This window comes from Cimex lectularius, unplaced genomic scaffold (assembly GCF_000648675.2).
Source record: "Cimex lectularius strain Harlan isolate CLEC.00 unplaced genomic scaffold, Clec_2.1 scaffold45, whole genome shotgun sequence".
Classification (NCBI taxonomy): Eukaryota; Metazoa; Arthropoda; class Insecta; order Hemiptera; family Cimicidae; genus Cimex; species Cimex lectularius.
The window spans coordinates 333349-351824 of NW_019392634.1; the positions used below are offsets into that span (position 1 = coordinate 333349).

An 18476-nucleotide genomic window follows, 5' to 3' on the forward strand; every position below is an offset into this window, starting at 1 on the left:
ATATAATGTATTAATCCTGTTCTGCTTCAGTGATCAGTGGTCTTCTTCACCATCACTCTGCAGGGAGAGGTACTGGTAAACCCTCATCATATAGCTGACTGAATAAGGAACTCCAGAATGCTATTAATTTTTTTCCTTGCAATTTATCTACAGTTACAATGCCGCAATCCAGGCTTAACGTCAAATTATTTCGAATAAACTTTGTGTGATAGGATGGTAAGAAACAACCAATATAAAACTCATGTTTCAAAGATAATGTGTTTCATATATGCTATCTAAATGTCATTCCTATTTTGTGAATCACCTTTTCCTATCAGCATCTCGGTGATAACTACTTTGGCAAAGGACAAATGGTCAATTTGTAGTGCTACGTATTGAAAGTTACATTTCAATATTTAAAATCTTTCATAATCGAAAATATCCACAAACATTTCTCCATGATTAACAAATAAAATAACAAACACACAACAGCTTTACAAATTTATTAAGACATGAGATTACATTTTTAACATAATGCATATTAATTAATTGCAAAAATACTTCTTTTTGCTTATTTTTATAACTGTTCTCATATGCCTAAGCCATAATAGACAACAAAAAAACATCTTGAATATTTACATGTAATGCAATGTATTATTATTACTACATATAATAATTAAAAATAAAAGCCTCCTTTTACACACAATGAAGTAGTGATCAATTTATTTTTATACAAAAGTGTTTAATTAAGTGAATGTTATTTATTTATGTTTGCAAATATGTAAACATCAACATGACAAAACATTAATTTACTGATAAAAGCACACACCATACTCCTGTAAATGATATTAAAACTGTAATCTGTACTGTAACTGTAAAAGTAGCCAAAAATTGAAATTATCACAGATACCTTTATAATAACATAGGCACCTTACAATAAAAACAAAAAAAAACTTTCACGATTTAGAACTAAAATAATTTTTATAATGTATATTACTAGTCAATTTTTACCGACGAAAATAGTACGCAAATATCTGCACTAATTTTTATTGATTTTATATAATTCTACTATGCTTATTAACCTCGTCAAGATTATTGCATTCAAATCTATTATAATGGCAAAATAATTTTATTCATGCATGCATCCAATTCGATTTAAAAAGTTAAAACAATTTTCCATATTTGACAGGAATCGACTTTTAAAAAAATTATATAAAGAATAAAGAAACATGGACGGGGCTAAATTTCTTTTTTTCTTTTCCTTTTTTTTTTTTTATTTTTGTTTGCATAAGTAGTGGCTGCATATAAACCATTTACAAGGTGTGGTACACACTATCATGCCTGCTTACGTAGAATTTCCAGCCTAAAAATCCGATAGCCACCAATCCAAGGGCTAAGCAGAAACCACCTAGTAAAACAAAGCGTATTAGATAATCATATCACCTGATTTGTTTATAAAATAATATTTCGATCTTAATTTATAAATAGAGAAATCATTTTATAAAAATAAGCTAAGTTTTACTTGAGCTTTGTGAATTACATGTTTAATATCTTAGTAAGACATCATATAGCATCAAACATCTAACTTTAAATACATACACAATTTTTTTTTAAATTTATTATACACGATTTTTTGAAATGAAAAATTTGTGTCACAGGTGGGGATTCAAATCCACGATCTTTAGATCAATACTCTAATGCCCTAACTATTGAGCTTCTATGATTTTGATCCCATATGCCACAAACTTCTCACTTCGATTTCCATTATGATTCCAATTATAACTAAAATTCTGTAACAAAAATTGGAAATCGAAGTGTGAAGTTTGTGGTATGGGCAATCAAAGTCACAGTCAAGTGGTTAATTTCTAGATAAATTTCTTGAAAACCGACAATGCAATTTTATACTTTTTGTTTTAAAAGAAATTATCAACACCAATTACTAATGAACTATTTCAGCAACCTTTGTGCACAATGACATAAGATTATAAGATTTTAAAACCAAAGATAATTTAATGAAAGTGAAACAGAAGATGGCAGAACAACACGAGGATAGGTACACTAGGATGATTGTTAACAGAGAAATCCCACAATTTAACATGTAATTTACAGTCGTCGTTCCAGAATGGCACACCTCTTCTAGAAAAACTCCTCTTTTCCAAGCTTGTTGTAGGGCATTGGGTTATTTCCAAATTGAGTCAGTTTCACAGGTCTTTAGTATCTTTTTGTCAACAGTAGTGTGAAAAATGTTGATTTGATTGTTTGCACATTTTTTATGAGAAAAAAAATCCCCCATAATAGATAAGTTTTTATCATATTATTGTGTAATACATTTCACTTTCATTCTCAAAAATACTTTCATTTGAAGGTAATCAAGGACATCTTTTTGGCCTTTTGCTCCCTTGCGGTTCTTTACTTGGTACATTTTTTTATTAACCGTAAATAATCCGAAATGTACAATTAGTCAATTTTTTCATAATATACAGACAGGCATAAATAATGTGTGGGTAAACAATAGATAAGGGTAGTCGGTGGCCGCAACTGTTTAGGTATTGCAACAGCACTCATCACTGTAAGGTAAAGGTCCCCGGTTCGAAACCAATGGCCCTGCATTCAAACCCAACATACTTACAAATGGGATTTTTTGCACCCCAAGGGTTCATATAACTATAAAATATATATTGCTGGTTTGCCTACCCTGACCTTCCCCAGGGAGAGAGAACAGCACGCCCAAAATTTAAAAAAGTATTTCTTTAGCAAAATTTTATTTAAGGCGTGAAAAAATTTATTGTAGGAATGAATGATTTCTAAAAATTCACAAGTGTCAAAATGTACCTTTCACAAGTGTTGATAATTTTTTCTAAAACAAACCAAAAATTCTCAATATGTATAATACAACAATCCAATCATGGAAACAATGAAGGAAAAAGAAGAAATTAATTGTTTATATAATTGTATTATTTTTATGCTAATGCTGTTCAGTTAAATGTCTTAACATGTTTTGTAATAAAGGTTAAACACTATATATCGGGAACACAATGCCGTAACAAAAATTCAATTAATATAAAATGGATGTTGTACTTACCAAGAAAACTGAAGGCATCAAATTTTCTATCCGAAGGATGTGAAGGTGAAGGAGTTGTGGATGGTTCAGGTTTTATGGTAGTTGTATTAGGTGTAGTTGTATGGGGGGGAGTGGTGGTTGGTGGAGTGGTGGTTGGAGGAGTGGTGGTTGGAGGAGTGGTGGTTGGAGGTTTTGTGGTTGGAGGTTTTGTGGTTGGAGGTTTTGTGGTTGGAGAAGTGATGGGTGTGTTAGTGGTGGGTGGAATAGTAGTGGTGGTGGTGGGTGATGAAGGTGAAAGTGTAGTTGTCGGGTCAATAATAGGCTGGATCGTTACTAAAAAAACCATCAAGAGATTTTAAAAACTTTATTTTTTTAATGTATATAATCTGTAATGTAATAATGATACTCACTATTTTGATGAGGGAATTGTTCTGTGCAAAAAATAAAAATTAATTAAACTGAGCTGACATATATATACACTAATGGACAAATTAAATGCACCACTCCATTTATTTAGTTTAAAATTAAATTCATTATCTTCCCATATTAGTCACAGGTAATTAGAGCTATCGTAATCACAATAATCAGTAAATAATGCTTTGTTTACATACTTTATTTTTGTACTGATAAATCCCATTTGCACAAAATGTTGCATTATGCCTTTCTATTCTGCTACACCTTCTTTTTCCTTCGTTGGTTTCATTTGATATTATTCTTATTCTCAAACCTTTTCTAATAGCTCCAGTCAGCCATTTGAGTGTGAATGACAGTGTCAGGGTCATAACATTATTAGAAGAAGGATACAACCAGCAATAAGTTTGCAAGAAATGGAGTGGAAATCACTCTACAATAGGAAGGCTTCTTTGGTGCTTCAGAGAAACGGCTTCTCACTACCACAACAGGGATCTAGATCTACAGATGCGAGAGACAATAGATTAATCTGTCATCAGGCTCTACAAAACTGCAGTATTACGGGTCTTGAGATAAGAAATCTGATAATACAACCCCAAAATGTTTAAATTTCTTCCAGGACTGTAAGAAGAAAGTTCAATGAAAATAGCCTCAGGGCCTGGCACCTGGCCTGTCGACCTCTTATTACAACAGCTCAAAAAAATGGATGCAATTCGACAGGAACATGTGAATTGGACATTGGAAACGAGTTCTTTTTACAGATGAGGTGAGAGTTGGCCTCAAATCTTCAGATTGGCGTAATTTCATATAGAGACATTCAGAAGAAAAGTATGGCATGGCATATGCTGTATGGTTCCTCAGGTGGCATTCCACGGTGGGTCATTGATGTTCTGGAGTGGATTTCCTTGGACGGCCACACCAAATTGGTTGTTGTGCAAGGAAGATCTCTAACTTCACAGGGGTACTTACAAGGCATAATCAGAACAACATTAAAATAACATAAGAACATTTGCCCCCCCCCACATTGGTGAGAGATTCTTGCTATTGCAGAATAATGAGGTTGGTGTTGAGTGCTTAGTGTGGCAGCTCAAAGTCCAGATTGGAACTCAATTGAAAACATTTGGGACCAACTTAAGCGATGAATACAATGGAGAAACCCAGCTCCTAACATCCTAAAAGAGGTAGAAATCGCTGTTCTTGATGAACGGGAAAGAATTCCTCAGGATTGTACCAGAAATCTGTTGCAAGGAATGCAAAGGAGTTTAACGTACGTGATTCATGCCAGAGGTGGAAATACTCAGTATTAAAAGGGATAAAAAAGTTTTTTCTTACATTTTTATTTTTTATTTATTACTTTTTATTTTTGTTCTTTTCCTTCTTAAATGTCTTATTTTTACAACCAAACCTATTTTACTGATTAAAGGCACTTGCAGCATTTTGTACATTACATTCGACGACTTCGGACCTCCACAACCAAACTTTGTTGGTATGTTTTTGGTAAGCAAAATACAAATAAATCTAAATACATAAAAATTTAAGGGCGGTGCGTTAATTTTGTCCATCAGTGTATTTAGAAATTTTAAATTTATGTTCAAGAAGTACTAGGGAGCTCTGCCCCCAATAAATATTTATTTGAAACATTTTCCATCACAATGTGTACATCTTTGCCAATGTGAAATCAGCGCTTAACTGACTTAACAATCTTTATTTAGATCCACAATAAAGTCTTGGAAAGTTTTTCTGTTCACCACGTTCTCTAAAAATTTTATCACTGAAGAAGTGATCAAAATGTCTAAAAAATTGGAAGGCTGTAAGCGGAAGGTAGGATGAATATGTAGGGTGTGGTATGTTTTCATATCCCAAGTCCTTAAATTTTCGCAGGGTTGGCATTGTGATGTGTGGCCTGGCATTACCATGAACAAGAACCGGCCCTTTGAGGTTTCTCAATTGCAGTTTCCATTGCATTTTGTCAATTTCTTGGAAATATTTCTGGAAATTACAGTGCACAACTTCAGCAGTACACAACCAAACAGTCACCATAACTATTTTTGGGTGCTGATTTGGTTTTGGCTTCCTTGACCAGCCACTCACCTATACTGTTATCGTACAAAATTCATATATCATCACATGTGATTGAAGAGACGTACAAATTTCAAAGCATCGATTCCTTTGGGCTTTGGTTAGTTCGTGTGGTACCCACACATCGAGCTTCTTTACTTTATAATTTGCTCCAGATGGCGAACAACGGTTGAGTGGTCAACACTAAGCTCTTTCGCAATTTCCCCTACTGTCTTATGTGAATTTACTCCAAATGTTTTGAATGTCGTCACCCTACTGTCTTTGAGATCAAATCTCCCAAGGAGAACTCTATGAAACCGTCACTGCACCGTGCACGCTTTCTTCCCCCAAACTGTACTGATGTTATGCGCTGTTTGGGCCACACTTCGCCCAAGTTTAAATTCAAAAATTGACAAAAATTTAGTTCGTACATATTAATTTCGCAGGTCCTCACTCTTATAAAATTCAAGATAAATTAAAACGTTTTGTATAAAAGATAGTTAAAAGTATTTATTATAATAAATCATAGATTAGATTTGAGGATTTAGTTTTGTTTACGTAACAAGCACCTGCGAAAATAAGACAAACTTTCATAGGGTGCAGTAATTTTGACCCAATTTGATGAAATTCAAAAATACAATCGAGTAAATTTGATATATAAATAAAAACTAACCTTCCGAAGCAGCGGACCCTTGTCCGTGCAAAGCGATTTCAAAGAGGAAAACTATTGCGAGAAAACGCAACATTTCGGGCGAATTTTTGGTGAGGTCTGGTGTGTTTTTTTCAGAGGCGCCGATCGACGGGCGAACTAGTCTGGAACTGAAATCACAAATTTTATATTCATCACTTTATAATTGACACATCATCAAAAACGCGATAATAACCGTCAGCGATAAATGAGCTCGTCTGCCCCTGGCCGAGTGGCGGATTCCGATGTAAAAGCCGATTCACAGACGGTCAGATGATGACGGAAGGAGCGACGTCGTCCACTCGTCTTTGTACTTTTTTATTAAGCATAGGCCAGCCACAGACAGCTAGAAAAGGGTCTACTTTTTCCCCGATTCTTTTCCTGCTTGCTAGTTGTAAATACGACGAAATAAATCGATATCAACCGATCAAAACAATCGATTCAACCAATTAAATCGACTCATTTCATCTTTTTCGTATTAATATTATCGATGATTTTTTTATTGACGCCATCATCAGTGGTGACATTAATTAACACATTCGCTGGGTTGCCTAAGTCGCCATTTGTCTTTTTCTGTGCTGATATTTTTTTTTTCATTTTAATACTTTTCTTTTTAACTTCTTTGTACATGTAATGACTTTCCCCCGATCTTTTATCGATTTAATTTAGTTATAATATAAAAACACAAATGATTTTAAATATTTTTTAATTAAAATTTATAATATTTATATATATTATATATTTATAATATCTTTCAATTAATTAAATTGAGATAAAAAAAGTCAGCGTCACGAGCGGGATTTGAACCCACTTCACTAAAGCTCTCCATTCATTTGTCGCCGAGAATCAAATAGATTACACGACATTTGAAAAATGGCAAAAAGGAGGGAAAATTCAATACCTGGAGTTGGGATGGGAAGTAAGTGTCGGCGTGGATCGAAGTCATGATAGCTCAAGTGGTAAAGCAGCGGCGTATCTAGCCGAAGGTCATGGGTTCGAATCCGGCTGGTGACACTAACTTTTTATCTCAACTAAAAACCTTAATTAATTGAAAGATATTAATTGGTCAAGCGGACCACGAAAACGAGTGAATTTATATTATAATATTTTTTATTAATTAAAACTCCATCTCACTCAATACACTTCTCCCTATGTGATTGCAACTTCTCAACATACTCTGAAAATAATTTTTGAGTTTATTATTAACAAATTCTGTAACGACTTTTGATCATTAATATTTTGTGAAAGTAAAACGAGGTGTGGATAATATGGAAGGTGAGGCTTTTTTTTATCCTGTCTGCGGACACAAAGCCTACTGTACCTCGACTTGACTAGATCTATTGTGCTCCGCTGTTATTTTTAATTCGCGCTGGCCACCTGCAGGCTATTAACCAGCCTCCACATCTTTGCCAGCGGTTCCTTGGTGTAGGATCTTGCTCGTGGCTTTTCTTGTTCTAGTTGCAAGAACCTGCACCTACATAGACCTTTACAAAAACATAAAATGTGTTCTGCGGTCTCCTCCTCTTCTTGGCAGTATCTGTGCAGTGTTTCTTCTGTCTGTACTCCTATCCGGTGCATGTTCTTTCTTAAGTGGCAGTGCCCTGTCAGAAGTCCAACCAGAATCCTGGTTCGGTTGCGGTTGCCTTCCAGTAATTCTTTTGTATGTTTTGCGGATGGTCCTTCTCTTTGAATCTCTTCGCGTGCCTCATACCTGTGGTATAGTTCCATCAGGTTTTGGACTCATTAAGGATCCATTCTAAGATGTATCCTCTTTTGTGGCAGGCTGCTAGGCCGCAGTAGGGTTCTGGGCCCAAGAGTCGATGTTGGCTCCCATTTTGGCCAACATGTAAACCTTTTTGTTGCCTCTATGCCCCGAATGGCCAGGGACCCATGCCAGGGTCAAGTCATTAGTGTCGCTGTCTTCCGTCAGGGCCTCCATGAGGCTAAGGCCCTGAGAGCTACCTGACTATCAGAGAAAATGGCTATCTTCCGGGAATGTATTCCTAGCCTTTTTATTTCTCTGGCACATTGTTCAATCGCTATGATTTCAGACTAGAAAACTGTAGCATACTTGCCTAGGTTTACCGTCAGTTCGGTCTTGGGGTTCATCCCAAAGACCCCAGCACCCGGACTCTTCTCGGTTTTGGAGCCGTCATCCTGTCCATAGTAACCCTATGAACAGGTATTTTATTTTCAACCTGCTCCCATGCTGATTACAGGTTATTTGACATTTACATTGTATTATGTTATTATGTTTAACAATTTTAAATATATTTATATATTGACAGTTAAAATGTTCAAGATAATTATTACTTATTTATTTAGTTATATCAATTGAATTTATAAAGTCCATAAATTTTTTTTTTATTCAGAGATCAAACGCCTCTCACACTGAGGCCATGGTTCACACTTCATTGCAAGTTTGTAGATTAAGGTGGCCCTATCTTCTCTATCTAATAAGGTGGTTTTATAATCATAAAATTTTATTGTTCTCCCAAAACTCAATATGTAGGTAAAACATTTTTTTTAAGATTAGGATGTGTTATATCCATATGGTAATTATTATTACGTTTGGAGGACTATTAAACCTAAAAATAACCTGTAAACGCGTCAAAAACAATAAAAATGGTTTATTTTAATGAATAAAAGAATTTTACATGTTATAAAACTATAAATGGCACATTTTCGTTTAAAGCTAATTCAAGCATAAAGACGTATAAAAATCATTGAAAACCGGAAATAATTGTTTTAATTAAAATTTATTTTTTCTAATTTTTAAAATAATTGTTAGGAATATTTATATGGTTATGATGATAAATAATATCGAACATTAAACAAAAAAAAAGTGATTTATTGATTAGTTAGAGCAAAATCCTGCTATTTAGAATAAGTAGAAATTTTCGATAACGTCGGTGAGGAGAAAACACTTAACTTGAACCTTAATAGAAATTAATTATTCCTTTTATGCAAGGTCCTGGTTGAGATTAAAAAAAAAACAGTGTCACGAGCGGGATTCGAACCCACGACCTTCGGCTTAATACGCCGCTGCTCTGCTACTTGAGCTTCGATCAAAGTCACGATAGGTCAAGTAACAGAGCAGCGGCGTATTGAGCCGAAGGTCGTGAGTTCGAATCCCGCTCGTGACACTGGCTTTTCCATCTCAACCAAAACATTGCATAAAAGGAATAATTAATTGAAAAAAGTAACTTGGTCAGTTGACCACTAAAACATAAATAGATTAATACTAAGTAGAAATGGTGAAGTATGTACACTCACTTTTTGTAAATGATGGTTCTACTGCAAATCATCGTTGGTTGCAAACAACAAATCTGTGAGTGAGTCCATCATTTACAAAAAATAACTTGAACCTTTCCGTTAGGCTAGAATGGTATGGAATGAACAAACTTTTAAAATGAACAAAAACGAAGTCGACTACTGTAAGGGGTGCTTTTTCGATAGGTGTTCGACACCCGCAGTGAAGGTGTTAACGGTTTTTAACTTAATAACACAAAATATTTTTGACTTTTAAATTTTTAATTTTGCCGAAAATCGTTGAAATTTTTCTAGTCGACAACGTTTGCAAATATACAACTTTACATCGAAATCCTTTTAACCTTCAGTGTTGTTGTCAGACGTTGTTCGTCGTTTGTCAGCAGTTTGATCGTCCTTGATAGTTCCCGACGAAAAATTCGCAAACTCGCATAATTTTTCATTTACCCTTTTGTTTTTACCTTTAGCTTTACCAATATATAAAACAAAAATTATATACTTTTGTCTAATTTTTAACCCTATTGTACTTATAATAATAAAGATTAACTTTTTTTTATACTGAATGTGCAGGTCGTGCTACTTAATCACCACGATATGGCCCTATGACGCTAAAAATGCATTAAAATACACGACTAAAAGAAATTGGCAGGGTCGGTGTGCTGGGTCGTCAAAGAAGCCGTAAGCCCTTAAAGGATCTTTACGTAGAAGAGGGGGGGGGTCATCCTCAGGAAACGGGGGTTATTCTGTATATAGATCTTTGGATAGGTCCTATTGCCGTATATAATGATAGATGTTTTAAGTGTTTCGTGAGATTGTATTTATATGCGCGAATGTGTCGATGACGGAATAAAAAATCTATTCTCAATCGGACTAGGTATTGTAAGTATAGTTAGTTATGTACATACGTGATAAAGAATGATGGAGGAATATACAGTACGTCCCAACCTCTGGACTTAACCATCGCGATCGGGCTCTCTGACGATAAAAATTTAGTAAAAACACAGTGGGCAGGATCGGCAGAGAAGCTCTCGCCCATCAAGAGCACTGGCGAAGTGGCTCTGGATGATTTGACTCGTAGAAAGTCGTCACCTTCACACCATTAACATTAGGCCATGCGAAGTTGACACAAGGACACTTAATTTTGGGCCAAAACCCGCATATGTATCCAGAATGTAGAGAAGAGTTGCTCGATATGAATAAAACTGCAACTCCTTGGCTCTATATAGAGACTGCGTGTAGGTTTGCCACCCGATATGAAAATCATTCTTGAGCACGACAGAGAAAATCTGGATCCCATGTTGAGATTTTTGTTGGCAACAGAATTGTTTTATTGTATATACTACTGATAGTTTTGTGTCCCTAGTGTGTGTTGAGAGTGAATGTATTTATTGGCGAGAATGGGTAGTGTGAGAGAGCCGATGGCGGGATAAGTATCCCATCGAGCATCAATTATGTTAGTAATAATGTGAAGGGTTTTCGGCTCGTCTTCATAAACTGGTAGGACCAGCGAAGGTGTAGCGCGTAGCAAGAGCTATGTAGATACCTGGCCTCGCAGGATCTGTCTTGCAGAAGAAGGGTCTTCCTCCGCGAGTATTTGTGTCCTTGTCTTTGATAATCATCTCGTTTTGTGTTCCATTTGGTGTATATTGAGATTGAATGTATCTATTTGCGTGAATATGTATGGGAAAGGTCAATCTTGTACTGAATATTCAACCATCGACCATCTCACGTATATGTCCCAATTAGATTTATAAAATGTATAAAGAGTGATTAAGAATTAATGGTATGTAAACAGAAAATAATGCATTTAAGAATGAGAGCTATAAAGGCCTGCCTAATATGCCGAAGTCTACGTAAAATGTATCTTGATTACTTGAAATTATGCTGAACAGTTTAAAAAATAACCATTTTTCCCGTGTGTAAAATTCCTAAGAAATGATATGATTATTTGAAATTATGTTACAGATTTGAGGATATAATTGATTTCATGATGCCTTGTCGTAATCTAAAATTAATCACGAATCCTTGAAAACATGCTGAAGATTTGTTGAAATTATATCCCCCGTAGTCATGTCGTAATCTATGTTAAATTAATCACGAATACTTGAAAATATGCTGGAGATTTGTAGTAATTATAACAATCCCTTAATGCCATGTCATAATCTATGTAAAATTAAAAATGAATCTTTGAAACTATACTTAAGATTTGTGGAAAATATATTCCACGAGGCGAAATCGAACTCGAAAAATTTATCATGTTTACTTGAAATGATGATGACGAGTTTGAAAAATTACCATTTTCCGCTGTCCCGCTTGTAAAATTCCTAAGAAATGATATCATTACATGAAATTATGCTACAGATTTGAGGATATATTTATATTAGTATTAAATCAATTATATTTCGTGGTCCGATTGAGAATAACTTCTTTCAATTAAGTAATCTTTATGTAAGGTATGGTTGAAATAAAAAAGCTAGTGTCACGAGCGGGATTCGAACCCACGACCTTCGTCTAAATACGCCGCTGCTTTACCACTTGAGCTATCATGACTTCGATTCACTCGGACACTAACTTCCCATCCCAACCCCAGGTTTTGAATTTTCCCTCCTTTTTGCCATCTTTCAAATGTCGTGTAATCAGGATTCGATTCTCGGCGACAAATGAGTGGACTGAACTCACGATAGCTCAAGTGGTAGAGGACCGGCGTATTCAGCCGAAAGTCGTGGGTTCGAATCCCGCTCGTGACACTAGCTTTTTTATTTCGACCAATGCTTTACTTAAAGATGTATTATTATTATTTCATGATGCCTTATCGTAATCTATGCAAAATTAATCATGAATACATGAAATTATGCTGAAGATTTGTGAATAATATCATAATCCCGTGAGGCGAAATCGAAGTCCCTGTAAAATTTATCATGAATACTTGAAACTATGCCGAAGATTTCTGGATGGAGGCCAAATGAAAGTCTACGCAAAATTTTATCACGATAACTTCTGAAGATTTGTGGGAATTATCATTTGTGAGCGATGCCACTTTGAAGAGCACGCGGAATCATTAATGTATTCATGATTCCTTACTGAAGATTTCATCTCTTGTTTACAATTAGTACGAAACTATGTTAAAGATTTTTGAAAATTATCATTATCACGTGTTGCTACTGATGTTTTATTAGTGGTGTGTTCCAATCGAAGAAAAATATGGAAACAAATAAAAATTTTGCATAAATGATCGTAGAGTGAATTGAGGATAAAAAATAGACATATATTTCTGGCATACAATGTGAATTAAAAGATCAAATACAATTTACAATCTACTCTTGATGAAATAAAAGGTAATCTTTTTTAAAGTCGCACTCGGTTTGTTTTAAGTGTATTCATTTGCAAATAGGCATATTGCAAATAGTAGGCAATTTTGTACGCGTTTTTTCCAAGAGAAACTCAACCGAATTCAATGTCACATTTGAAAAATTGCTTTTATAAGCTCAGTTAATTTTAGTAGGTCGCTTCATCCACGGGTAAATATGCGAGTAACCATCACTCCTGACAAATCCTTCTACCCTTGGGAATAATATTGGGAGAATTATTTCTACCACCTACCCATCCGGCACAGGCACATCTTGGCATCCGGGTACAACAATAAATTCAATTTAATGTCGCAAGACCGACCCGGATTGTTTCTGTACTAAAACAATATGCTTACGCCGTAATAACCGGTACTCTTTCTATTGTATTTATACTCGGCCTGTTTTCCATCATCAACAACAAAACGTGTCCGACTCCCTGTACACAATTCGAAATAAAAGGATAATAAAACAAAAACCCAGTAATCAGCTCTTTTAGTCTTCTGAAAGAGTTTAAGAAAAACAGTGTCAGATTCTGCAGAAAAACATTTTAAACCGAGTGAATTATTTAACAAGAGACACAAATATGCGAAAATACAAAGTAATTAATAATTCATAACGATATTTTGTTGACCTGTTTACCAATTCAATTTGTACAATCAAATTTCCATTGCTTCTTTCTGTTTTCCTTTATAAATTAATGCTTGATACCGACCTTGGGCTAAATGTAAAGGTTATGTGTTTTTTATCTTTTATCTCTCAATAATAGTAAGTTCGGCTGGATTATGTCAATAGTTTTTCGTGCACCTCGAACAATTGTACAGTTAGTGGTGATGGTTGTTAGCCGACCATTTTGGTATCTTATCCTCATTTTTGGTCTGTCAAATGCCTTTCGACTTCTCGGCATCATTGGCGGGGCTGGCACGATTGACAAACTGAAGAAGAATAAAGATCTAAACATTGGCATATCTATCAAACATCCTTTGAAATTACTTGAAAATTTTGATCCGCTGATGATGGCGAGAAACAAAACCTATCTGACAGACTAAAGCAGCAGGAAGAGCCGGACCGAAATGATCGGAAACGACCAAACTGCAGGTTAGTAATACTCAGACCACAGAATAAATCTGTCCATTCTTGTTTATGGATGGTTAGTTTAATAATGGTTTGTGTTGATGACGCTGGGTGTTGGTCTGCGAGTGCGAGTTAACTCATGTTGAATCGGCATTGAGCCACTTATTGGGCCCATCTCCAGTTAAATTACTCAAACGAGTTTCGGCAAGGCGCCATCTTCAGTGAGGAACTGTTTCACTTTGTCCGAGTAAGGTTATATGTTATCGACGTATAAGATCGATCGACCTCACTGAAGACGGCGCAATGCAGAAAGGCTGTTTAGTAGAAGAGTAGTTCAACAAACAGCGAGCGGAGATGGGCCCAATAAGTGAAGACGAACCCAATACCGGTTCCGCATAAATAATGGTTTATTTTCACCTAGTTCCTATATAATTCTGATCTGAAACATGAGTAAATTGTGCTTTTCTCCTTTTATAAATCGCTGGCTAGCTTCAGACTAATTGACTCCAAAGCATTGCTTCCGCCTTTTCCCCTCCTAGTTGCAAGAACCCAGACCTGCATAGACCCTACCAAAAAACGTTTCGGGCGGCCTCCTTTCTTCCTGGCAGTATCTGCAGTGTTTCTTCTGTCAGTATTCCTATCCGGTGCAGGTGCTTTCTTAGGCGGCAATACACTGTCAGAAGTGTAACCAGAATCCTGGTTCTGTTGCTGTTACCTTAGTAAGTAATTAAGTAATCTTAAGTAATTCTTTTGTAAATCTTGCCGATGGCTCTTCAATGAATGCGCGTATCTCACTCCTGGGGTATTGTTTTGGATTCATTAAGGATCTATTTTTAAATGTATTCATTTTTGTGGCAAGATGCTAGGCCAAAATAGGCTTCGAGTTAGAGAATCATACTAGCTCATTTTTTCTCATTGCTCGAATGCCCAGGGACCCAAGGATCGGGTCATTGATGATACTTCTGCCAGGGATTCCCTACAATTCTATACGTTTTTTCCATGAGGCTAAAGCCTAAAGTCCGGCCTGACTTTTTCGGAGAAACCTTACAGTTGAATGTTTTAAAATAATTCCAATGCGATGAACCACCGAGAATTTGAATAGTGCGTCTCGACTCACTTTGAAACGCGGGGTTACGACCTCATAAAGAATGGACGAAAATCTTAAAATAAAAAGGTCGAGCTTGCTTCTCGTAAAGAGTTTCTACACGAGGAATCTGACAGAGGGGAAACGCTTTTCTGCGGATTCTTCGAGAGAATTATTTTTCAGCCAGTTATTTTAAAAAAACGAAATTATATTTAGTAGAGGAGACACGTTTATCTCGAACGTCCTAATAAAAATATGATACCAGGCATTCAAACGTTTGAACTCCTTTCATCATTCACCGGTTATTTGCATACTGCCGTTAATTTTATCTAATGATTATTGATATTAAAATCAATAATCGATTTGTCCATGACCGAAGGACATTTGTATAAAACAACAATAAATTAATAATTGTAGGTACAAAAACTACCACCCCTAACTCCAAAATCGAGATAGACGACAACACAATTTTTTAGTAAAATGAATGAAATAATAATATTAATTAAAGTGTTTTTATTTAAATTAGATCTAGAATTGAAAGATGGCCGAAAAACCCACTGTTATCATTAGCAAATCGTTTTACCTTGGATTTTATGAAAGATAAATATAAAAATAGTATTGTAATTAAAGAACAGACCTCGAAACCCTTGCAGAGACGACGATAGGTACAAAAATACAAACAAAAATATTAGAAAGTTGGCAGTAAAACCTAAATCGTAGTAATTCAGACTTCAGTGTTGCGCACTCCTGAAAGTCGTCTTTGCCCGACGGGTCAATTAAAGACGGAGCTTTCCGCGGAGGAATGCGTTAAAAGATCGGAAAAAATTATTAGAAAAGCGTAAACAATTCGCGTCTATTAAGCCTTTTGAAAGGCGGATATGAGAGAGGAGTCCCAGTTGCCTGTTCGTTCGTCTGTCCCCTCGCCAACTGCCAACTGCATTTCACCCGAAACATTTACATGTTGTTGTTACAAGTTATATTTCAATTTGGCAAATTCAGTTTCTGTCGAAATATATTTAGTATTCCTAAATAAAGAACGGTTAGTCCTTTCTCTTCCAACAATACTTGTTTATTTTAGCTCTTAGCTTCAATTGCGAAAAAAATTGTCTTTTAAATATTGGTGACATCCTTGAAAATGTAACAATAATTATATTTATTACTGTCTATATACAATATCTAAATTGAGATATTAACAGAATTTACAAATGGCATTAATTGGTCCTGGATGGAATCTCCGCTTCGGTCGCTTAAAGAAATTATAGGAGTGATTTCTATTGGATAAAGATCCATGAGGACTGATGGGAGATGAACCTGAAATTTGGTCATTACTAAACTTAAACTGACTATCCTTGCTAGTTAGTCTGTCAGACGGGATTCGGCGTTTTGCCGTCTTCAGTATGTCCCCCATGTCGAACCGCGACGGACAGACAAACCAAAAGATCGATAAAGACCAAATTTCAAGATAATGCATTGACTTTGATAATGACTTGATTGGGGTTTATCAGAGTTTATTTTTAATATGGAAATTTTATTGACATTATTTTTTGTACAAACGGGATTTTGAGGTTGTTGTGATGATGGAGACCTGGCAGGGAAAAGGGTACCACGCTGCGTTTGCCTGAATCAAGTTCATCGAACAATCTGAATGCTAGACTGAGTGTGTCTAGCCATTTTTGTCCTCGGTGGGATCGTGCATCGATAGGCGTGTGGCGAAATTCAAAGCAGCTCAAAAAAGAAGAGCATCGACCGAGGAGTGGTTGATATGAGCATGATGTAAACCTGCTTGAAAATGTTCCAAGATGATGTTCCTCCAACGTTGCAATAAATGTAGTGATCGCAATTCCATTCAGCTGATTTGCACAAGATTACGTAGTGAACGAATACATTCGCCCAGCATGACTCATAGCTAATTCACTAAACAGCTGACGGTGACCTTTGATTTCTTTTATCCTTGAAAGATTAATTCCACTAATTGTAAGACTCCTGGAAAGCATAATGCCCATTCGTTTTCTATTTGGAGCACACATTGATTGCCTTATGTACGTATTTATGATACGCTCATACAACCAAAGGTGTCCGCGTGTTAACAGCGTATGGTCATCAGAGATACTCTGAAGAAAGTGAAACTGCGAATCTTGTCTGACAGGCAAGAACAACGAAGATAATCAGACCAAAATGATCGATAACGACCCAATTTTAGAATAGAATTTTACTAATCGATTGGGGTTTATCCGAGATTATTGTGAATACGGAAAACTCGTTAGGATTATTTTTTCTACAAACGGGATTTGAGGCTGTTGTGATGATGGAGACGTAGCAGGGAAACTAAAATCATAGTACTTAGTACCAACGTTAGGATTTTGGATTTAAAATGGACCCAAGTGCCTCGCTCAGTTTGCCTGATTCCAGTTCAACTACCAATTGAACTGAGTGTGTCTAGTTACAGCTCAGTTTCTCCAATTTTTCCTCGATGGGATCGTGCATCGAAAGGTGTGTCATGGGTGACCTAACAATAAGCATTTTTGAAGAACAACATGTAGGAGCAATTCAAAACAGCGCAGGAAAGAAAGGCATGGAGGAGAGGTTGGAATGAGCACATGTGGTGATGTAAACCAGCTTTAAAAATTGGCAAGCACCACACATGTCTGTACGTTCTAATAAATGTAGTGAAACACTTCTATTTGGATGAAGGATCACGAAAATTTTCCTTTCAACCTACGTGACTGGACAGATAAATCGACTGAATAACTCAGTCTTGCTATATCTTTCCTTAATCCCAATTACATCGTCCACTTCAGACTTTAAACCCGATAAAGTGCAATTTTCAGCCTAACCGCCGACTTTAATAACACCGAAAAAGCGAAAATGCCATTCTTGGTTATAGCACATTTTGGATAATTGGGTGATGATACTATGCTTGACTTTATGGGTCACTGGACAAGGCAATCAACCCTCGGGTTAACGGCGTTTTTGAGTAAATGTCGGTTTCGAATGTAGGGCCGCTGGATTCGAACTCAGAACCTTTACCTTACAGTGATGATCGCCGTGTCAACGCAACATAGCTTCCTGCTAATGTCCCTTTCCGAGAACTCATACTGCTCTGAACTGTTGCGGCCACCGACGCTCCTTGGCGGCTCTTTACTGGTTACTTTACTTAACTCACATTATGTTTCATCTGTCTAGAAAAATAGCGGGACTTGATCATTAAAAAAGTTAGATAGTTCATGGTGGCAAGTGGAATTAAACAACCCAAGTAATTATCGGTTAATAAACGTCTCTTATTACTTCTTGGTTTTATATTTGATCAGAATTTATAGTGAAATTCTTTGAAACATTCGTTCTCTTATTTATCGGGCGTGCCAAATTTCGTGTTTTATCTCTAGGAATTGCTAGGGCGGCTCTGTTTCGGTTGTAAATCAAAAAATAAGCGAGGCAGTTTTTAGACACAGGACATTAAACGCATGTGCACCGCTTTATGAAGATGTGCCAGTGGTGAATAATTCCGGG

The 18476-nt window shown here is 36.0% G+C and overlaps 1 protein-coding gene across 2 annotated transcripts; it reads right to left on the reverse strand.

The window, feature by feature from the left end:
• Window positions 1-566: 566 nt before the first annotated feature.
• LOC106662843 (classical arabinogalactan protein 5-like) lies at window positions 567-6616 on the reverse strand. Of its 2 annotated transcripts, XM_014387245.2 has the most exons (5): window positions 6394-6615; window positions 6183-6328; window positions 3451-3471; window positions 3062-3373; window positions 567-1387 (listed from the first exon to the last, which is right to left on the reverse strand). In XM_014387245.2, exons 2-5 carry the CDS (start codon window positions 6253-6255, stop codon window positions 1293-1295), a joined length of 501 nt encoding a protein of 166 aa, XP_014242731.1. In that variant the 5' UTR covers window positions 6256-6328; window positions 6394-6615; the 3' UTR covers window positions 567-1292. The 2 variants fall into 2 exon arrangements, with proteins under 2 accessions (XP_014242731.1, XP_014242732.1); XM_014387246.2 differs by lacking the exon at window positions 3451-3471 and having other exon boundaries at window positions 6394-6616.
• Between the last annotated feature and the right edge of the window lie 11860 nt (window positions 6617-18476).

Bases quoted from the DNA above. Each gene is read 5' to 3' on its own strand.
- LOC106662843 (XM_014387245.2), bottom strand. From the start codon at position 6,255: ATGTTGCGTTTTCTCGCAATAGTTTTCCTCTTTGAAATCGCTTTGCAC. The intron at 3,374-3,450 runs GTGAGTATCATT...TGGTTTTTTTAG, and splicing joins ACAATTCCCTCATCAAAATA to TAACGATCCAGCCTATTATT. The intron at 1,388-3,061 runs GTAAGTACAACA...TTGTTTTACTAG, and splicing joins TGATGCCTTCAGTTTTCTTG to GTGGTTTCTGCTTAGCCCTT.